This window comes from Lepidothrix coronata, unplaced genomic scaffold, assembly GCF_001604755.1.
Source record: "Lepidothrix coronata isolate B3197 unplaced genomic scaffold, Lepidothrix_coronata-1.0 Scaffold101, whole genome shotgun sequence".
NCBI lineage: Eukaryota > Metazoa > Chordata > Aves > Passeriformes > Pipridae > Lepidothrix > Lepidothrix coronata.
In genome coordinates this window covers 483,963-501,556 of record NW_016690281.1, presented here as the reverse complement: position 1 = coordinate 501,556, position 17,594 = coordinate 483,963, and the positions used below count along the sequence as shown (strand labels likewise).

Below are 17,594 nucleotides of genomic sequence, written 5' to 3'. Positions count from 1 at the left end.
TGTGGTCAGGTGTTCCTTAGCTCTGGGCTTGCTGTTATTCCCACCACTACTGTAGTGGGCACAGCCCATGCCTGTAACTCCAAGGGAGGGTGGCACTGGGGTGGAGCTCCTTGGGCTGCTTCAATCTCCTCTAGGGTCTGTTCTGTCACTGTTGCCCATGGGGCAAGGCTGCTGTGGAGTGTTGGTATTTGATGCTGTTAGAGGTGGTAGGGACACACCACAGTTCATCCCAGGCATGTCACTGACTCCTGGAGCAGGGCCTGAGGCACAGCACACTTGGTTGTCTCTTCTCCTGTGGTCTCAAAGTGACTCCTCCAGGAATAGAACTGTCTGGGGACACCTGAGGTTCCAGGCTTTTTGGTCCCTGGCTGGTTAATGCTGTTTTCTGAAAGGCATTTTTGCTGTGCTTCTGCTTGCACCCCCAGTCCCCCCAGCCTGCTCCCAAGCCAGGTCCTGAAGCATCCCCCCATCCCATTTCTATCAAAGGGCTGGAGGGACTTGGCCAGGGGGCTCAGCACTGCTGAGAACTCACAGCCCTGGGGCAGGCACAGGCGAGTCCTATTGGCTCTTGGGATGCCTGAACAGAGGTAACTGGTACAGTGCTGATTTAAAACCAAGAAGACACAGCAGTTACAAAAAAATATATCTTTATTTTTTCAGTTTATCATCTATTTAAATAATTCAGTTAAAATAGGTTTTATTGCACATTAAAGAACCTTCCTGGATTCTCACTGTCCTATATAAAATAAGTTCATAGAGAAAGGAAAGGAGACTCTTACACTCCTCCCCCCTCACACACTCTGAATCACTCTGGCTCTGCAGACCCCCAGCAGCCACTGTGCAGTGGGTTATGCTCATCCTCAGCATCTACACAGCATGCTGTAGGCAGTGGGGGGTTGGCTGTGGCAGAAGGAGCTGGTGCAGGACTGGGAGCAGAGGAAGGGCACTGCCAGCAGGGTGCAGGATGGGGAGCAGGGGAAGGGCACTGCCAGCAGGGTGCAGGATGGGGAGCAGGGGAAGGGCACTGCCAGCAGGGTGCAGGACTGGGAGCAGGGGAAGGGCACTGCCACCTTGACGAGGGCCTGAGGTCCCTGTGCGAGCCCTGGCCTGTCTGCGCCACGGGGAGAGCAGGGCTGGGAGCACAGGGGGTGAAACGTGGGTGCTGATGCTGCTCTGGATCCGCACAGGTGTGGGCAAGGTAGACAAGGCACAAGTGGGGTGAGGCATCCGCTGGCTGCCACTGCAGCCCTGCCTGGCTCTGCCATCCCCCAGGCACTGCCAGCTCCAGGGCAAGCAGGTGGGGAACTGGGTGGCTGCAGGAGGAAGTCCTTGCCTGAGGTTGAGCAGGAAAAGAGCAGCCAGCTCCCTATGAGGCTTCTGGGAAGTCACTTAATGAGCTCCTTGGAAGTTATGTTTAAGGGCTGGCTGAGTGATGTGGAATGGAACAAGCTTGCAGAAGATGCACTTCATTACTATTCTCTGAATTGGATTTTGTGCCCTTTCAGATGATTCTTTGGGGATGACTCAGGGTCTCCTACCCCAGCTGTGAAACAACTTGTTCTACAACCCCATCTCTGGCTATCCTGGCTCTTCCCCTCAGAATAAAGAGCTCCTCAGGCTATCATTGGAAACAGGTTTCTAATGAAAATTCAAGTGAGGGCTCTCCTTTTATCTGTTTTGTGCTCTTCCCAAGCCTCTGTCATGCCCCTTCCTACAAATGCCATGCTGCATTCCTGACAGCCTGGGGTTTTCCCCACAAGTCCAGCCATACAGCAGAGAGTAATTAGTGTTAATCCTCAATGTGGTATCAATCTGCTATGGAGCAATTCCTGCTCACATGCAATGGGGTGTGTGCAGCTGGTGGCTAATGTGTACCTGTGCCTGGTGAGACATCCCAGCTCAGCACCACATCCTGCTCCAGCCATCTTCTGCCATCATTAACTTGAGAACTGGTGTTGCTTGAAGCTCCTAATGTCTCTGAGCCCTTGGCTTTTGTGTCTGAGCTTTGCTCAGGGCAGCTTTGACTGCCAGTTCAATCCCTGAATTAAGGGTCTGACCCAACAGCCTTTCAGTGCTTGTTTGGATCCACGCCTTTCACCTTTGGTCCATCACCCACCTCCTTGGGCCCCTGGGTGGGTGTGTGACCGGCGTCAGTGGGGGCCGAGCTCCAGCGTGTCGGGCAGCTGCTCGGTGAAGGCCGTCTCCAGCCGCAAAGTGCTGTAGTTGGGGGGGGGAGTCCTGGGCAGGGGGCTGTCCTGGGGCAGCGGCAGGCGCAGGGCAGTGTTGAAGGTGGGCAGGTCCTCGTCGATGCACACGGGGTTGTCGTGGCCCTGCCTCTCCACGTCACCGGCCTGCGGAGGCTTCCCCGGCCCGGCCCGTTTGCGGTCGTTCCACCACTTCTTTGCCTTCTGCCACTGGCGCCGCATGACGATGGAGAGCGAGTCGATGAAGAAGACCTCGACGATCTCGATGACGCAGACGACCGAGCAGCTCATCCAGAGGCCCAGCTGGCCCCCAAAGTTGGACAGGAGAATGACGAGCTGGAGGAGCAGAGAGCACAAGGTTATGGGCGGGCACGTGTTGGTGGTGCTGTCACAGTGCGCGGGGAGGCTGCAGCGAGCCAGGGCATGCTGAGTGTTCCCAAATGCAGTGGGCCCAACTCTGCTGTCTGCAGTGTTCTCTCTGACTCTGCTTCAGGAGGAGCTCAGAACTGGGCTTACTGCAGGCAGCCCATGGGCTGCCCCAGCACAGCGCTCTGTCAGGGCCAGACAGGCAGAGACGTGGCCCCAGATAAGGGCTTCAAAGGGCAGGACCAGCCCTGAGGTGCATCTCCAAGATAGCTTCCTGCCCCTGCCTGGGTGGGATTGCTGCCCTGTGTGGGAGGAAGTGCTACGTCTCCCAAAGGCTGAGCAGGGATCAGCCGTGCTCACTTACTGTGTTGGCAGGATTCTCCGAAATGAATCTCTCATTCAGGTCCTTGTAGAACACCATGAGGTTGGCGAGGTCCGTCCTGAGGGAAACAGGAGGCAGCAGAGGGTTTAGTAAAACAATAACATGAAACATACTGAAAAACTATGCAAATAACCAGTTGGACCAGTAGGGCTGGGCTGCTCCAAGGGAGCTTTTTCCCCAATTGCCATCATTAGGGCTGCCAAGATTGTATCAGAGCTGGAGGTGCAAGGCAAGAACTCACAGGGGGACTTACTTGTTCAGTTTCTTGTTGAGCTTTTGCCCTTTGTCCCAGGAGAGAACTCGAAGCATCCAGTCCTGAAGAACAGACAGAAAATGTTGCTATAGCTATGTGTGCTTGTGCAGAGATCCCCTGAGAAGGGAGTCGTGCTTTATACCTCCTCGGGCCAGTGTGGGTGCCAGAACTGAGTGTGTGACAGGTCAGTTGTCCCAGAGGAGATCTCCCAGACCACAAGCCAAATTTCAGTTTAATGGTGAACTCTTGGAGGGGAAGCCCTGACCTGGACAATACAGACTGGCCTCTGGGAGCATCATCTTTGAGTGCTCAGGACTACCCCGAGGCCTTCTGCTTCTGTGCTCTGGGGTTACTCAATGCCTTGTGCCAGGCTGCTGTCCCAGGAGAGCACAACTGGGGACTGACCTCTGACACGGTGGATGGCCACTGGGCGATGCTGGTGGTGAGCGCCCACTCCTTGAAGCTGCAGAGAGAGACAGGATGTCACTTGTGAGCTTCAACTCCCACGCACACTCAGTGCTTTACCTCTGGTCGTGGCCAAGACTCACCTGCAGGCGTCTTTGCAGATCTGCTGGCAGCCCAGCTGCTCCTTCACGAACTTCTCGTGCAGTCTGTAGTAGCAGTACACTGCAGGGAGGGAGTGGGACAGGTGTGAGAAGCCAGAAGAAAAAGCAAAGGTCTCCTGCTGCCTGGGTTGGAGTGCAGCATCTGGGGTGTAGGTGGCCTTTGTGGCCATCGCCTACATGGTGGGGATAAAATAATTTACCCCAGAAATACACTCTGAAAAGTGGCTGTTGCTATGAACTGCCTCACCTGGTCAAGCCCTCCACTCGACTGTTCTCTGGTAGGTACAGGTGACAAGCCATCAGGGCAAGTGTCACAAACCAGTCAGTGTGAACAAGGGAGGCACTTCTGGCTCTGGGTGTCGGAGCTTAAGCGGGTTAAGGCAGATTTGCTTGGTCCCAGCACGCTGGAGGGTGTGGGGGGCTCTGTGATGGGGGTGCTGGGGGGTACTGAGGGGTGCAGGGGGCTCTCTGATGGGGACACTGGGGGTGCTGGGGCGTGCAGAGGGCTGTGCGACGGGGCTGATGCTGCAGAGGACATGGCTGGCAGTGGGCACTGAGCCAGGTGCAGTGTGGAGGTGTTTCAATACTCACTCCAGTTTGGGTTCTTCTTGTAGTTGCAGTACTCGGCCCCCACGGGCAAGGGCTGTGCATACTGGGCACAGCCACATGAGTCCACCATGGCCTTCTGGAAGCAGGAGTGCAGGCAGATCTGGGGAGAAAAAACAGAGCTGGGGGCTAAGAGGCAGCACCAAGGTCCAAGCTCCTGTGCACCTAAAAACATCCTGCTTATGAGAGTAGCAGGATGGGAACCCCATTTCTCAGGACCTTCAGGCTCTGCTGTGAGTGAATACAAACACAGGCAGAAAGTGCCATGGAGGGTTGAGACTCTAGTGCAAGAGATAAGAATACAATTCTCTTTGAGGATTATATATATATATATATGGGGTTCTGTGAATACCCCCACTTCCCCTACAACCACCGAAAGCTTCGCTGTTGTGGTTGCTCTTTCCAGAGCCAAGGAGGTTTTTGGCCTGCCACGGCACATTGCCCATGAATCACCAACTAGGTGTGTGTGGGAAGTGACTCACAGGAGAAAATGTTCACAGCTTCCACCAAACTCTGGTAGTGCCTACTGGGAGACCTGAAGCTACGAGGGTTAATAGGGCAGCAGAGCTGTGGTTTGTGCCAGAACACTGCAACATGCAGGAACTGGACTTCTCTTTGAAATCCCAGTCAAGCCTTTTGGTCCCAGCCCTCATAAGCCCTGAGTTTTGGTGAAGTACTGTTATTAAAAACCTGAGATAATGTCTGTATGATCTTACTACATCACAGCAGATTTCATATTGCCCATGAAACACAAATCCAGGCTAGGCCTGGGCTTTGCAGCAGGCAGCAGCTAATGTAAGTACAATTCTTCAAGTGGAGAGTGTGAGAACAACTGACATTCTCCAAGTAGACCCAATTACAGAAACCATGCAAAATTAGTGGAAACTTACTCTGTAAACAAACATCCTGCTATCTGGATACTGATTAGATGGTATCTGTTATTCTTGGAGTCCTAAAGGTCACAATTTCTAGCTTCAAGGGTTACTAAGCTGCAACCTTTACTTGGCCAATATTTTCCAGTCTCACATTGCTTGAAAATTGCCTAATGAGCTCATGTTCTCTCTTTATCTAACAGGGTGCCTGAGGGAACTTCAAACAGCAACCACTTAAGAATAAAAGTTGTATTTTAAGAAGTGCTGTGGCATTTTACATCAGTGGCTAAAGCAGCCACCCTGCACCTGGACTGCTCCCAATCTTGGGTCCTGAACCACAGAATATTATAAAGCTTTTCATGCAGGTAGTTTTCAAGCAACTGATAAAACCAAGTGTAATGGATTTACCTGGAGGGAGTAGCTCTTGTTATAGAGATTTTCCACGGGTATGTCAGCTCCTGTCTCCGTGCAGTCACTGTAGGGTTTGCTCAGCTTACGAGACCGAGTCTGAGAAGCAGAAAAGAATGAATCTTGGTTTTTTTGAGTTTGCAGAGAGACCAAAGAATTCAGTGGCACTTCATCACAATTCTGAAACTGTAAATGATGGGGCAGCTTTGAACAGCATGTTTACCTTTTGCCACCTAAAACGATTAGTCAATCCCTCGTCAAAAAAAGTTCCTTTTTTTTTTAATATCCATTTCCAAAAACACTGCTCTGGCTGGATTTTCTGCTGTTTTCCTTGAAACCTTCTGCAGGAATGTGAGGTGGTATAATTATAGCGGGGAGGATTTTTCAAAGCAGAGTAATTCACACGTATTTTCTCTCCTAGTCCTAGAGGCTGTGCATCCTTCAGCCTGGATGTTTGTGTTCTGAGGGAGGGGGGTTGTTGGCTCGGGGTTTTGGGTTGTTTTCTGTGAGTACCCCCACCTTTACAAGCTGTTGTTGCAGTGGCTGCTCCTGTGCTGTGGGTAAACAGCACTTGAGGCTCCACTAGTGCTCAACAGCACCTCTCTGAAACCACTCTAAATGAAATGCTTGTGTCTCCTTCAGGCCTTTTTCCAGGTGCTGCTTTGACCCTTACTCTCGAATGCTAAGGCCTTTTCCTGTTCTGCAAACTGCCCAGAGCAAAGAGCTCTGAGATGCCAAGCCTGTGCCTGCAAGGTCTGTGAAACCAAGGCTGGGAGCCCTCAGATTCCCAAGACCTGATTCCAGCTCCATCACGTTTCCTGCAGACTGCCTCACCTTCCTCAGCCCTTGTTATCTTTCTGCAGTAATTATCCACTTTACAACAAAGTGGCTTGAAACCACAAAAAACATCCATTTAAGAACCCATTCACCTGTCTTTCTCTACAGAGTTTAAAATTAGAATTAAAAATTCTATATAAAGGATCAATTTACCAGGAACCTGAGAAATGGGGGTTACTTTTAAGGCACTAATTGCAGCTCCTCAGGTTCCTGAGGTCACAGCTGACAAGAGAAGGCTCTGGGCCTGTATGGTGCAAGTCAGTGCTTTTAGAGATGCTCAAACCCCTCTTTGGAGGGAAAGATGTGATTTCAGTCTTAGAAATGCATCATTTCTGAAACTGAACGAAACCAGCTTTTAATGTGCTTTTAACTTCCACGAACCATGTAGTGTGCCTGGACACTGCCTCAGTGTGCTCCTCCAGCTTCCAGATGATCGATCCTTTGTATAAAATTATTTTGTCGTGGCTTGTAGTTTACTTGTTCCTTCAGGTACTGAAATAATTTCCAAATTAAATATTTAACCAGAGCACTGTAACTCCAACCAAGCAATGCCTTGTTTGCATTCCAAATATCTTGGAATATTTTTCGAGGGGGGGGCAGTCCTAGTACCCAGCAGAAACCCATGAGTGATAACCAGACACTGATGCTGCGTTTGGAGCCCAGCAAGCAGCACCACGTGTGACACACATGCTGTGTCCTCCTCTGTGTTCCTGATCTGGGTACAAGGACTGATCCAGCAACTCAGTGCTGCAGCCCTGTCCTGACAATTGTGACCCCTCTCAGCAGGTTCTCTGGAGTTGTCCTTTCCCGGAAGGACCATGATCACCAGCTTTTGTTCTGAGACCAGAAATTGTATCCAGCTTCTATTTTGGCTGCCACATCAGGATGCAACTGGATCCCTTCCTCATGCCATGTCTCTTAAATACAGACATTGAGACGTGCTCAATCTTGTTTTTTATACTACAGCAATGTACAGTCCAAACCCATGTGCCAGGAAAATATTACATTAAATATTGAGACTTTCCCTGCAGTGACTGTACAGTGTGATCATTAGAGGAAACAGTCTTGTGAGACTTTTCCTCCTCTCACCGACCTGGTTTGCAAACCTTTCAGTCACATTTGACCAAGCAGTTGCTGCTGCAGTTTTCCAGACAGCTGGAAGACAGTTAAATATTTGCACATTTTAAAATATCAGCCCTCTTATGTCTTTTCTAATGCAGAGCCTATCTCGATGTGCCACACCCAGATAAGCAGGATGGCCGATGCTCCGACCCGACCATCAGGAAGAAAGGCAGAGCTGAAGTGCTCACTTAACAGCCCATCCAGATAAAAGGGATCTGGCACAGCTTTCACTGCTCTGCTGAGGAACGAAGCCCTTTGGGTCAAATGCCTTGTCTGAACTATGCCAAATGGGGAAACTGGGAGCTGCAGCCCTCCTTGCCCTTCTCAACAGCAGGCAACATGTTTCACTACGCTGGCAAAGGTAGAGCTGCTGCCCACGAGGGTGTTTTTACAGCCGGGATAGATAGAAATCCAGCAGAATGAGGCTTGCACCCACAAAACAGTTACACGGGCTGTGCTGCCGCCGTCCCTGCAGACCCAGCCCAGCAGAGGACTCACAGCTCCCCATCCTCCTCCCTGGGACCCGCGCAGGAAACCCGCTGCTCATTGCTAAAGCCAAACGAGGCACTTGACAACGCATTTCTGTGGTTGTGGATTTTGCTGTGAAACCGAAATCAAAAATCCCCTGGAAAGCCAAGGGGTGGGAGAAAAGGGAGAACAAATAAGATCCCAGGAGCTGTTGCATTTATAAAGACCTGATTTTCCCAGGGCCTCTTTTGTTCAGAAAAGTGCTATCACAGGATTTTCCTCAGGGCACTTCAGCTGCTGAGTGGGAGGTATTTAGAAGCCTTCCAGCTGCTGGCTCCCTGCAAACACCCCATCAATTCCTATTTACAGCTCTCCCAAGGCAAAGGTACACCTGGAAAGGAGATTGCTGCCACTCACAAAGTGCATCCCTATGGAGGTGGCTGCTGCAGTCTCAATTTCCGTGCCAATGTCTTCGATGAAGGGATACTCATTTTGGTCATGGACAATGATCTTGGCTCCTGTGGACGTCACCAGGAAGGGGTTGTAGTCTGCTTCATCAATGTACAGAACAACCTGCAATCCTGAACCAGAGACAAGGCAGAACAGTTACACCAGGAGCTAGAGCTGCGTTTTCTGGTCAGGGAGGGCAGCACAGTTTATTTAATGTTATCTGGCCTTAAGTAGAACTGTAACAGCCAAGCCCAGCCTCTGCTGGGCCAGACTCAGACAACTGCAGCCAGTAACATCCCTCGGTGGCCCCGAGTACAGCAAACAAATAAAACCTGCTGGGAACGTGGCTGTAACTCACTTTAAAAAGTTATATAACTGGGCAGCAGTGATTTCAGCTGGAAAACATTAGTGATGCAATGATATTATCTGTATTCTCAGGCAAGAGTTTGCACTAGTTCAAACAGGCATTTCCCCAATCAGCCTGTACATCTACAGCCAACACATCGCTCGTGCTCCAGCACGATCCAGTTCGCTGAAACACTTGTTATCAAACAGTTCCTCTGCAAACAGCCTCAGAACAACATACTTGTACAAACTGCCCAGGAACAACACACGTGTGCAAACCGGCCTGGAACAACACGCCTGTGCAAAGTGCCCCCGCTCACCGTACTCGCTGCCGCCCGTGGAGGTGCTCAGGACGGTCCCGTTCTCACCGCTGTTGAAGGTGTAGCAGTTGCCATGGAGAGGGTGGTGGAAACGAGTGAAGTGCCTGGAAGAAATCGACTTTTGTGACATTGCTACCTGCAGTTCTGTCTGTGGGAGAAAAGCAGCACCTTTGGGCTTTGGTTTTGGCAGAGACAGACCAGGACTGCATGAGGGGTTAGTTCCTTCCTTCTAAGCAATTTATTTTGCTGAAAGGTGTGTCTCTTTCTGAATATCTTGAAATTACGTGGCAGTATGATCTGCTTTAATAGATCAGGAAAAGGAAATTTGAGGAGATTTTCATGTGGGAATGGGGGCTGAAAAGGTGGGGAAAGTGGATTCACAGAACTAGCAGGAAGGGGGGATACACAGAGCCCTCTCCCATCTGACAGCCAAGCGTCTACAGGCACACTATCCTTCCCATCTACAACTGCTCCCCTGGGATGCCTCTCCTGCTAGCAGGACACATAGGAATTGCATTGCCACAACCACAAGTAGGTAGATTTGATTCTGCCAAGGATAAACATAGGTTTATCTGAAATGTGGACAGCAGAACACTAAGACAAATGAAATCAAGGAGCATAATTAATTTCAGGAAGATGCAAATGTTTGCTTTGATTTAAAAAATGGCAGTGGTTCCTGCTGAAATTCAGCAAATACCAAATATTCCATTCCTACATATTATGGACTTGGAAATAAGCTGTTAGCTGCCAGGAATTTTCTGTGCACTGACCTTTTGTCACAAGATAGGCCATCAAAGAAACATGTCAGTAGAAGGTCATCAGCAGAATAACTCAATTTTTCTTTCGTCTCCAGGGGAATTTGTGCCATGATGTTCATGTAATGCAGCTTGTACCACTCCTGGATAGCATTAACCCCCGAACTGAACGTGTACAGGGCACACTCACTGCTGTTGTTCGCGTCGCACTGACAAGCACAAAAGGGGAAAAAGTGTTTCACGTGGAATGAAACCCTGGATTCTAGAAGGTATTTGTGACAGTGTTTCCCTTCCACAGAAATAATCACGTGTGAAGTTACAGTGGCACAAACGGGCATCAAAGACCTTTCATTCAGGGCTAAGTGATATGACCAAATGCTTTAGGCCCAAAGGGAAGGTCACAGAAGGCACTAACTTTATTTGGGAAGACTTCAGGAAGGTATTTCCCTTCCAGGGAGTTGGAGGTTAATCTGCAGCTGCCATGGAGGCTTGGGCAGAAGAGCTGACAGTTCACAATAAAGCCACCTGAGCAGGCAATTAAACTGGACAGAGGGACACTGACCCCAAACAGCCCTTCGTTGCCCCACAGGGAACTTGCTGGCCAGGGCACAGTGACACTCACCAGCTGAAAGCCAATGATGTCATTGGAATCACCGGAGTTCACGATGGACGAGTCTTTGTGAAAGACACTTCCCTCTATTTTCCTCTTCTGCCCACTGTGCAGGTCTGTTGCTGTCCTAGAGAAGTCCTCGACCTTCAGCAGAGGGATCTGTTGGAAGAAGTCACTCCCTGTGCTGTTCCACTCGTCCACTGACCGGCGCACCTTGGTCTTGCCCTCAGAAAATCCGTAGAAAGTCTCCAAAGCTTTTTTTGTCTCTTTGTCCAATTCAGATAAATATTCTTTCATGGCACTGTACCTGCATGGGAGACAATGTGACACAGTGACGCCCCATCCCACCTCACCGCCCAGCCGCTGTGCATCCCATGGCTCAGGACAGAATTCCTTGTGGAGGTCTCACATCACTCTCTTACACCGGTGAGGGCAGACGCAGCTATGTCCGTGGAGAGATCTCAGAGCAAGGACCACAGGAAGCAGAACAGACTGAAATACAGAGAAAGCCCTCCCAGGATTCACAAGCTCCTTGTGTTAGGAAGCCCAAGAAGGCAGAGCATGTGGAAATAAGACTTCTGCATCTGTGTAGAGGTACCAGAGAGCTGGATAGCCTGCAGGGACCGGTGTGGGGAGCTGGCAGCAGAACAGACAGCAGCATAAAGTGTGATTTGACAGGAGAAAATGTACTGCTGATGGATAATGTCAAAACATCCCACAAGGAAAGAAAGAGGCAACAGAGGAGTGACAGATGTGCCCTTTCTATTCTTCAAGAGATGCTGCTGCTTGTAATCGTCAAACTTTGGTCCTGGGAAGAAGGGAATTTGAAGAGAACCAAGGAGCTGATAGGGACTGTCTGTAGCAGAAACTGAAATGGACCGAGCCGAGCTCAGAAGGCAGGTGAGGGGTGTGAGCGTAACCCACACGTGCCTGACGTGCATCAACACAGAGCGGGAGCTGCGCTCGAGGTGCTGCAGAGGGAAAATGCTGACGAGCAGCACTGGGCCAAGCCCGGGAAGGGGTTTGGTGCTGGGCTGGTGGGGGATGATGGACTCACTGGGAGCCCTGGCCGGTGACCCCCTTTGTCCTCCTGCTAGCCCCCCCGGGTCTTACTTGTAGGGGTTGATGTTGCAGATAGTGACGGCAGGGAAGGGCAGTTTCTGGAACTGGACGGTGACGGAGACCGAGGCGCTGTAGTAGTTCATGAGGAGCTCCGCGCACTGCCAGAGGATGAGCCCCACGGCGCTGAGGGTCAGCAGGATCCAGAGCAGGCGGCGCAGGCGGCCGCGGGACACCACGATGCGGCGGCAGCCGTGGGTGTTGGTGTTGAGGCAGTACCAGCGCATCAGCTCGCTCAGCGTCGGCGCCTGCGGGCCCCGCACCGGCAGCGTCCGCTTCAGCCGCGCCGTGATCTTCTTACCGGGGGCCGTGGCGGCCGCTGCGGGCGGACCGGGCACTGAGGGGGCGGCGGCGGGACCGGCGCCCTCCCTGACCCGCGCCCCCCCGCCCCGCGATCGCGGGATCCCGTCCCGCCCGGCCCCGCCACCCGGCATCCCTCCCCGCTCTCGATGTTCGACCCCCGGAACGCCCGTTCCCGGAGACGCCGCGCCCGCCGCGCCTCACCTCGTCCGCTCTCCGGGCCCGGCGGGGCCATGCTGCGCTCCCGGCCCCGGCGCCGCTGCCGATGGGGCGGCGGGCGGCCGCCCCGGCACCTACCCCCGCCACCGCCCCGCCCCGGCCCGCCCCGCCACCGCCCGCCCGCACCTCTCGGCGGCCGCGCAGCGCCGCCCCGCGGGGGCTGCGGGGGCTGTGCGGGATGGCAGGGCCGGGCGCGTCTGTGCGGGCCGGGCGGGGCGGGCACGGCCGGGCGAGCCCCGCGGGAGGCGGCGGAGCCCCCGGGCCGCGCGCGGCGCCCGGGGGGCGGAGCCTGGGGCGGGGCCACAGGGGGCGTGGTCCGCCCCGGCCCCGCCCGCCCCGTGCCCGCCGCGCCAGCAGCAAAGATGGCGGCGCTGCGGCGGCGTCTGCCCGTCGCTAAGGTGGCGGTTCGGTCACGTGGCGCCGCGCCCCGCCCCGCCCGCTGCATGGCGGCGCCGTGAGGCGGCGGAGCCGCGGCCCGACCCGGCCCGGCGGGATGCGGCGGCCGCCGCCGGGCTGAGCTCCGGGCCGAGGGCCGAGCGGGCCGAGGGCCGAGCGGGGATGCGCGCTGCGCCGCGCCGCCATGTCGCGGGTGAGCGGCCCCGGGCCGGCCGGCAGCGCCAAGGAGAAGCGCTCCTTCAGCAAGCGGCTCTTCCGCGGGCGGGCGGCGGGCGGCGGCGCGGGCTCGGCCCCGGCTGCCGCCCCGGCCCCGGCGCCCTCCGGGCGGTCGCTCGGCGGGTTCATGAGCCGCGTGCTGAAGACCCTCTCCACGCTCTCGCACTACAGCAGCGAGCCCGAGCCCCGCGGCGCGCTCGCCCCGCGCCTGCCCCCGCCGCAGGCGGCGGGCGGCCTGGGCAGCTGCTTCCCGCCGGGCCCGCCGCGCAGCCCCGAGCCTCCGCCGCGCCCCGCCGGCGGCTCCGAGGCCGTGCCCGGCGTGGCGGGGCTGCGCAACCACGGCAACACCTGCTTCATGAACGCCATCCTGCAGTGCCTCAGCAACACCGAGCTCTTCGCCGAGTTCCTGGCGCTGGAGCAGTTCCGCGGCGGGCCGCCCCCCGCCGACGGGCCGCCGCCCGCGCCCGGCGAGGTCACGGAGCAGCTGGCGCAGCTGGTGCGGGCGCTCTGGACTCTCGAGTACACCCCGCAGCACAGCCGCGACTTCAAGGTGAGCGGGGGCCGCCGGGTCAGCCCCGGAGCGCCGGGGCCCGCGGGGTGGGGGTGGCACGGCTGGTGGTGACACCGGTAAACGTGTCACAGGCGTGGGTCGCAACAGTTCGGAATGCGACACAGCGTGTCCCCTGTCGCACGGGCACCGCAGCTGTGACGGGTGCCTTGATGCCGAGCACCCACACGGTGGGAAGAACCCTCTGGCCTCCCCAGCTGTGTGCAGTAGCTCTGGAGAGCTGCTCTCATCCTGTCCCCCGGGCGCTGCTGTGGGCACCCAGTACAGGTGGCACCAGGTTTTTCTTGCAGGGTGAGTTGGAGAGGAGATGCTCAGGTGCATGAAAACACACTAAGAGTGTCATTGACACGGTCTTGGGCTCTGTGTGTTCAGGTGGGTGCGCAGCAGGAAGAGACGGTGAGTCCCGGAGTTGGCTCTCCCTCGGTGCTCCTGGATGGTGGGATGTCCCAGAGGCTTCTCTGAGGTGTCGATGGCTTTTGGCACTGTTGACTGTTTGGATGGATGCATGGGCTGCACCTCTTCCTTTTGCCGTTCCTGTGCCTTTCCAGGCAGCTGCACCCACCCGGGCCCATAGCAGTGCCAGGGTATTCTCTGGGGAGCCCGGCTGTTTGCCCTGGAGTGAGGGCATCTGCCCTCTCTCACGGTGCCTGGCTCTGGTGTTTTCAGCAGAGGTTGTGGAGGAGCACTTGGGAAGCCTATCCTCTTGGTGTGTCCAGTTGTGACAGCACCACAGGGCACTTGCCTCGACTGCTCCGGAAGCACTCTGGCAGGAGAAGAAATTGTGGATTTCTCCTGAGTAATAGTAGGAATAAAAGGCGGTGAAAGCAGAATTTTCTTCTGCCAGCGGAACAGTCGGAAGGGAAAGCAGCCCTCTTCCTAGGCTGAGCTTGGCTGCTTGGGCAGGCTGTGGGAGCAGGGCTTGGATATGAGTGACAGCAGGAGGAAGAGCAGCAGGGCCAGAGATTAAATTAAGGCCATTTTCCACGGGCGTTTATGGTGGAACTTTGCTGTTTTCAGGCGTCACTGACGGTAAGCGAGTGCTGTTATGCTCATGGGTAGAGCTGGAGCCCATCCATTTTCTGTCTGCCAGGAGAACCCTGGGGCTTTTAAAATGCCTCTTGCTGGGGGGATCTTGTCCCAGTCAGTCCAGTTCAGTGCTGCACAGTGCCAGCAGCCCAGGTCCTGCTGAGGGACTGTGTCATTATGTCAAGTGCTGTTTTCTTATAGGGGTCAATTAATTCTAAGAGGAAATGAACACCTCTAAAGGCAGCTAAGTCACCTGAACCTGCTATTAAATTCAATGTTCTTACTTGAACTTTTTCTCAGCAGCAGATTTGCACAGTTCATTTACAGATGTAGACAATGGGCTTAGGTTGGAGAAAGGCAAAGATCGATGTTTTCACTCTGGAAACTGCTACTTCTCTGTAAAACAAAGAAAACATCCCCCCAAGCTTGCTCTGGATAGAGGGTGGAACATTCCTGATCTACCTTGCTGTAATTGTTTTTAGGGGTGAAAAGTGTTTTCAGGAGAGTCATTCTGGGCTTTCCCTCCAACAATAATAACCATTGACAGTAATATTTATTTGATAGCCAAAAAGCTCTTTAGCCAGCATACTTGGAAATTCATGTCCTGGGTTTTTTTGCTTTCTTAATCTCTTTTGGCACCAAACATAACTGGGTGAAGGCACTTCCTAATTCCTAAATACTTCTCTGCAGGGGCTAAATGTATTTTAGGATAAAGGATAATACTTATAGTTTTGTTCATTCTTGTATCTGTAAGCTGCTCTCTTGGAAAAGAGGAAATTATTTTCAAGGGAGTGTATCTTGGAGTCCTTGTGAACAGGGGCCTTTTAGGGGGTGAGTTTTGGGATTCTCTTTACTCTCAGCTGGTTTTTCTTGGTAGTATTTTCTCACTTATGAAGTTGGTCTTCAAGAAATAACCCATGCCAGGGGTTCCTGAATCATGCTGAAAAAAAGGAAAATGCAATTGAAACAAGAAGTTTGTGTAAAATGGTTCATCTTATATTCGCAGGATGAAGGAGAGCTTGTGCCCTTTGAGGGGAGGTCTGGGGCACTGGCAAAGCTGGGGTGAAGCTTGGGGAAGCAGCAGGTGTAGAAGGCTGAGGCAGTAGGAAAAGGCTCGGGAAGGAGTGCGCTGGGAGGTGGAAGCAGAAGGGTTTGGTCCCTGGGCTGGGAGCAGAAGGGAGCCTGGGCAGTCCTTCCTGGGAAACAGAATGGAAGCACTGTGACAGAGCTGATGGTTCCTGGGTTTATCTCTGCTGTGGATTACCTTCCTATTGGTCCTGTGTTCCTTTGCTGTTTTAACAATTCTTCTCTTCTGATTGCTCAGTGGGTTTTGTTTTCCTGCCCAAACAAAGCTGCTGCTTTCATAACAGGGGCCAATATTGCAGCCTGTGCTTCCTCTTTCCCCTTTGTGATGATGTGACAATGGTGACAAACATCTATTGTATAAGCAGGGCTTTGGGCTTGTTTTTTTCCAGGGAGCTGTCCTGTCCTCCCTGCAAAGTTCCTGGGAGTGTTAGGGAGGACAGAGCACCCTTTGTATTGGGAATTGATCTGCAACACTTGGATGTGATGGTGGGGGTCTTCAGTGAGAAGGATTTTGATTTGAACTAATTTGACTTGAAAAACTATATATTATGCAAATCGTTTGTCTTTGCCTTCCATGGAGGGCATGGATGATGAGGCTTCCATGGATGATGAGGCTTTTTCTGTTTTGAGACTTTGAGGCCATAAGGCAGTTGCACACTGAAGCATGTCAATGTTTAACAAGACCCTTCGCATGCCAGAGCTGGGTTTGCATTTTTTGTCCTACAAGACAAAGATGGCCTTGACTGTGACCTGCAGCATGTACAGCAAATACAGCACAATCACCATAACTCAATTGGGTTGAATTATTAGAATTTGATCTGAACCTAGAATGAATCCTTGTTGGTAGAGCAGGGATTATTGTGCCAGGTTAAAAGTGCTGCTTCCTTATTTATTTTTAAACGTGTGTTTGATGTGAGACTTCACAGTAGCTGTGTGTAACTCTTCCATTTCAAGGTGTTTTGGGAATGCACTTGGTGCAAATATCTCACTTGGGACAAGCGGTGTGCCAGCTGCATTGAGCACTTCTTTGGAAGTTAATCACTAAGTTCTGAGTTAGGAAGGAACTCCTGCAAAGTGTTGATGTGCTCAGATCTTTGCCTCCCCTTGCACATGCAGTGAGAACCATTCTTAGTGGGGGCTGCTGGGGGAATGTGGGCATGGGGAGCCTTTGGTCCTGCACGGAGAGCTGTCAGCCTCAAGCCCTTCTGCTCACCAGTGCTTTGCTAACGGGGCCAGTGATGTGTGAAGTGGGATATCCCAGATCATATTTAATTGTCTTGCTCCCTGTCTAGCACAGGATCAATTATTTTGTTCTGGACAGGGTCAACTGCTTATTCCTAAAATGTTTCTGTGGAGAGCTGACTGTCCTCCCTCTGCACAGGGAGATGGAAGAAAGGGACATGAAAGAAGAAAGGTGAGACCCTTCACCCTTCCCTCTTGGTCCCTCGGCTCTTGACTCCTGGTGTTTCATATCCTGTGTTCCTCTAAAAGGGTTTTGAGTGGGGCCACATAACATGGAATCTTGAAGTGCTTGTTCCAGTTCAGTCCAAGTGCTCCCAGTGGTGGTATCACGCTGGGGAGACTTGTCCTAGAGCTGCTCTGGGATCTGGAGTTGACACACTTTCCTTGAAACAAAGCAAGTTACAGATTTTCTACATCATTATTGTGAGAGTTCTTGACATCACGGGAATGTGTTTCACTGGGATCACAAAGGTCTCTGGCAGACTTGCCGTGTTAGACTTTTTTTAATGTTAATGATCAATAAGATGCAAGTACATTACTGGGGGGGTTGTTTTGTTTTGCTTATTTCTTGGCGTATATTTCCTTACAATACTTTACTCCCCCTCCACACACACATAAACCCCCTGGGAAGGGTTTACTGCAGCAGATCCTTGTTGCCTTAAGGCAGCAGTCTGACTTATCTGTGAAATCCAAAGGCTTTTCTGGAGATTTCAGGGTTATGCTTCAAACTTTGATCTGAGCGAGTGCAGCACAAGGCCAGGGAGCCAAGGCTGAGCGGTGGAGCCTGGAGGTCGGATGTGGTTTGCTGAGGGGGTTCTGCTGGAGGGGGCAGCAGAAGGGTGGTGTAGGTGCTCCCCT

General features: G+C 53.0%; 2 protein-coding genes across 4 annotated transcripts in view; one reads left to right on the top strand and one right to left on the bottom strand.

Moving 5' to 3' along the window:
- Positions 1-630: 630 nt before the first annotated feature.
- SCNN1G (sodium channel epithelial 1 gamma subunit) lies at positions 631-12,117 on the bottom strand. The gene is made up of 12 exons (XM_017823029.1): positions 11,678-12,117; positions 10,577-10,871; positions 9,970-10,163; positions 9,200-9,303; positions 8,502-8,665; positions 5,658-5,756; positions 4,363-4,480; positions 3,754-3,832; positions 3,611-3,668; positions 3,206-3,267; positions 2,935-3,010; positions 631-2,540 (listed from the first exon to the last, which is right to left on the bottom strand). The coding sequence occupies exons 1-12, from the start codon at positions 12,115-12,117 to the stop codon at positions 2,151-2,153; spliced, it is 2,079 nt and encodes a 692-aa protein (XP_017678518.1). The 3' UTR covers positions 631-2,150.
- Positions 12,118-12,782: 665 nt separating this feature from the next.
- Positions 12,783-17,594, top strand: part of USP31 (ubiquitin specific peptidase 31) — a 32,103-nt gene continuing 27,291 nt past the window's right edge. For all 3 annotated transcript variants that reach the window (XR_001876173.1, XR_001876172.1, XM_017823206.1), the window contains exon 1: positions 12,783-13,364. Coding sequence is in view for 1 of the 3 variants with exons in the window: in XM_017823206.1 (XP_017678695.1) it covers positions 12,783-13,364 (582 nt within the window). In the remaining 2 variants the exon portion in view is untranslated. The remainder of the gene's footprint in view (positions 13,365-17,594) is intronic.

Bases quoted from the DNA above. Each gene is read 5' to 3' on its own strand.
- SCNN1G (XM_017823029.1), bottom strand. From the start codon at position 12,117: ATGCCGGGTGGCGGGGCCGGGCGGGACGGGATCCCGCGATCGCGGGGC. The intron at 8,666-9,199 runs GTGAGCGGGGGC...TCTCTGGTTCAG, and splicing joins CACGGGCGGCAGCGAGTACG to GATTGCAGGTTGTTCTGTAC. The intron at 5,757-8,501 runs GTGAGTGGCAGC...TCTGCTTCTCAG, and splicing joins CCTCCATAGGGATGCACTTT to ACTCGGTCTCGTAAGCTGAG.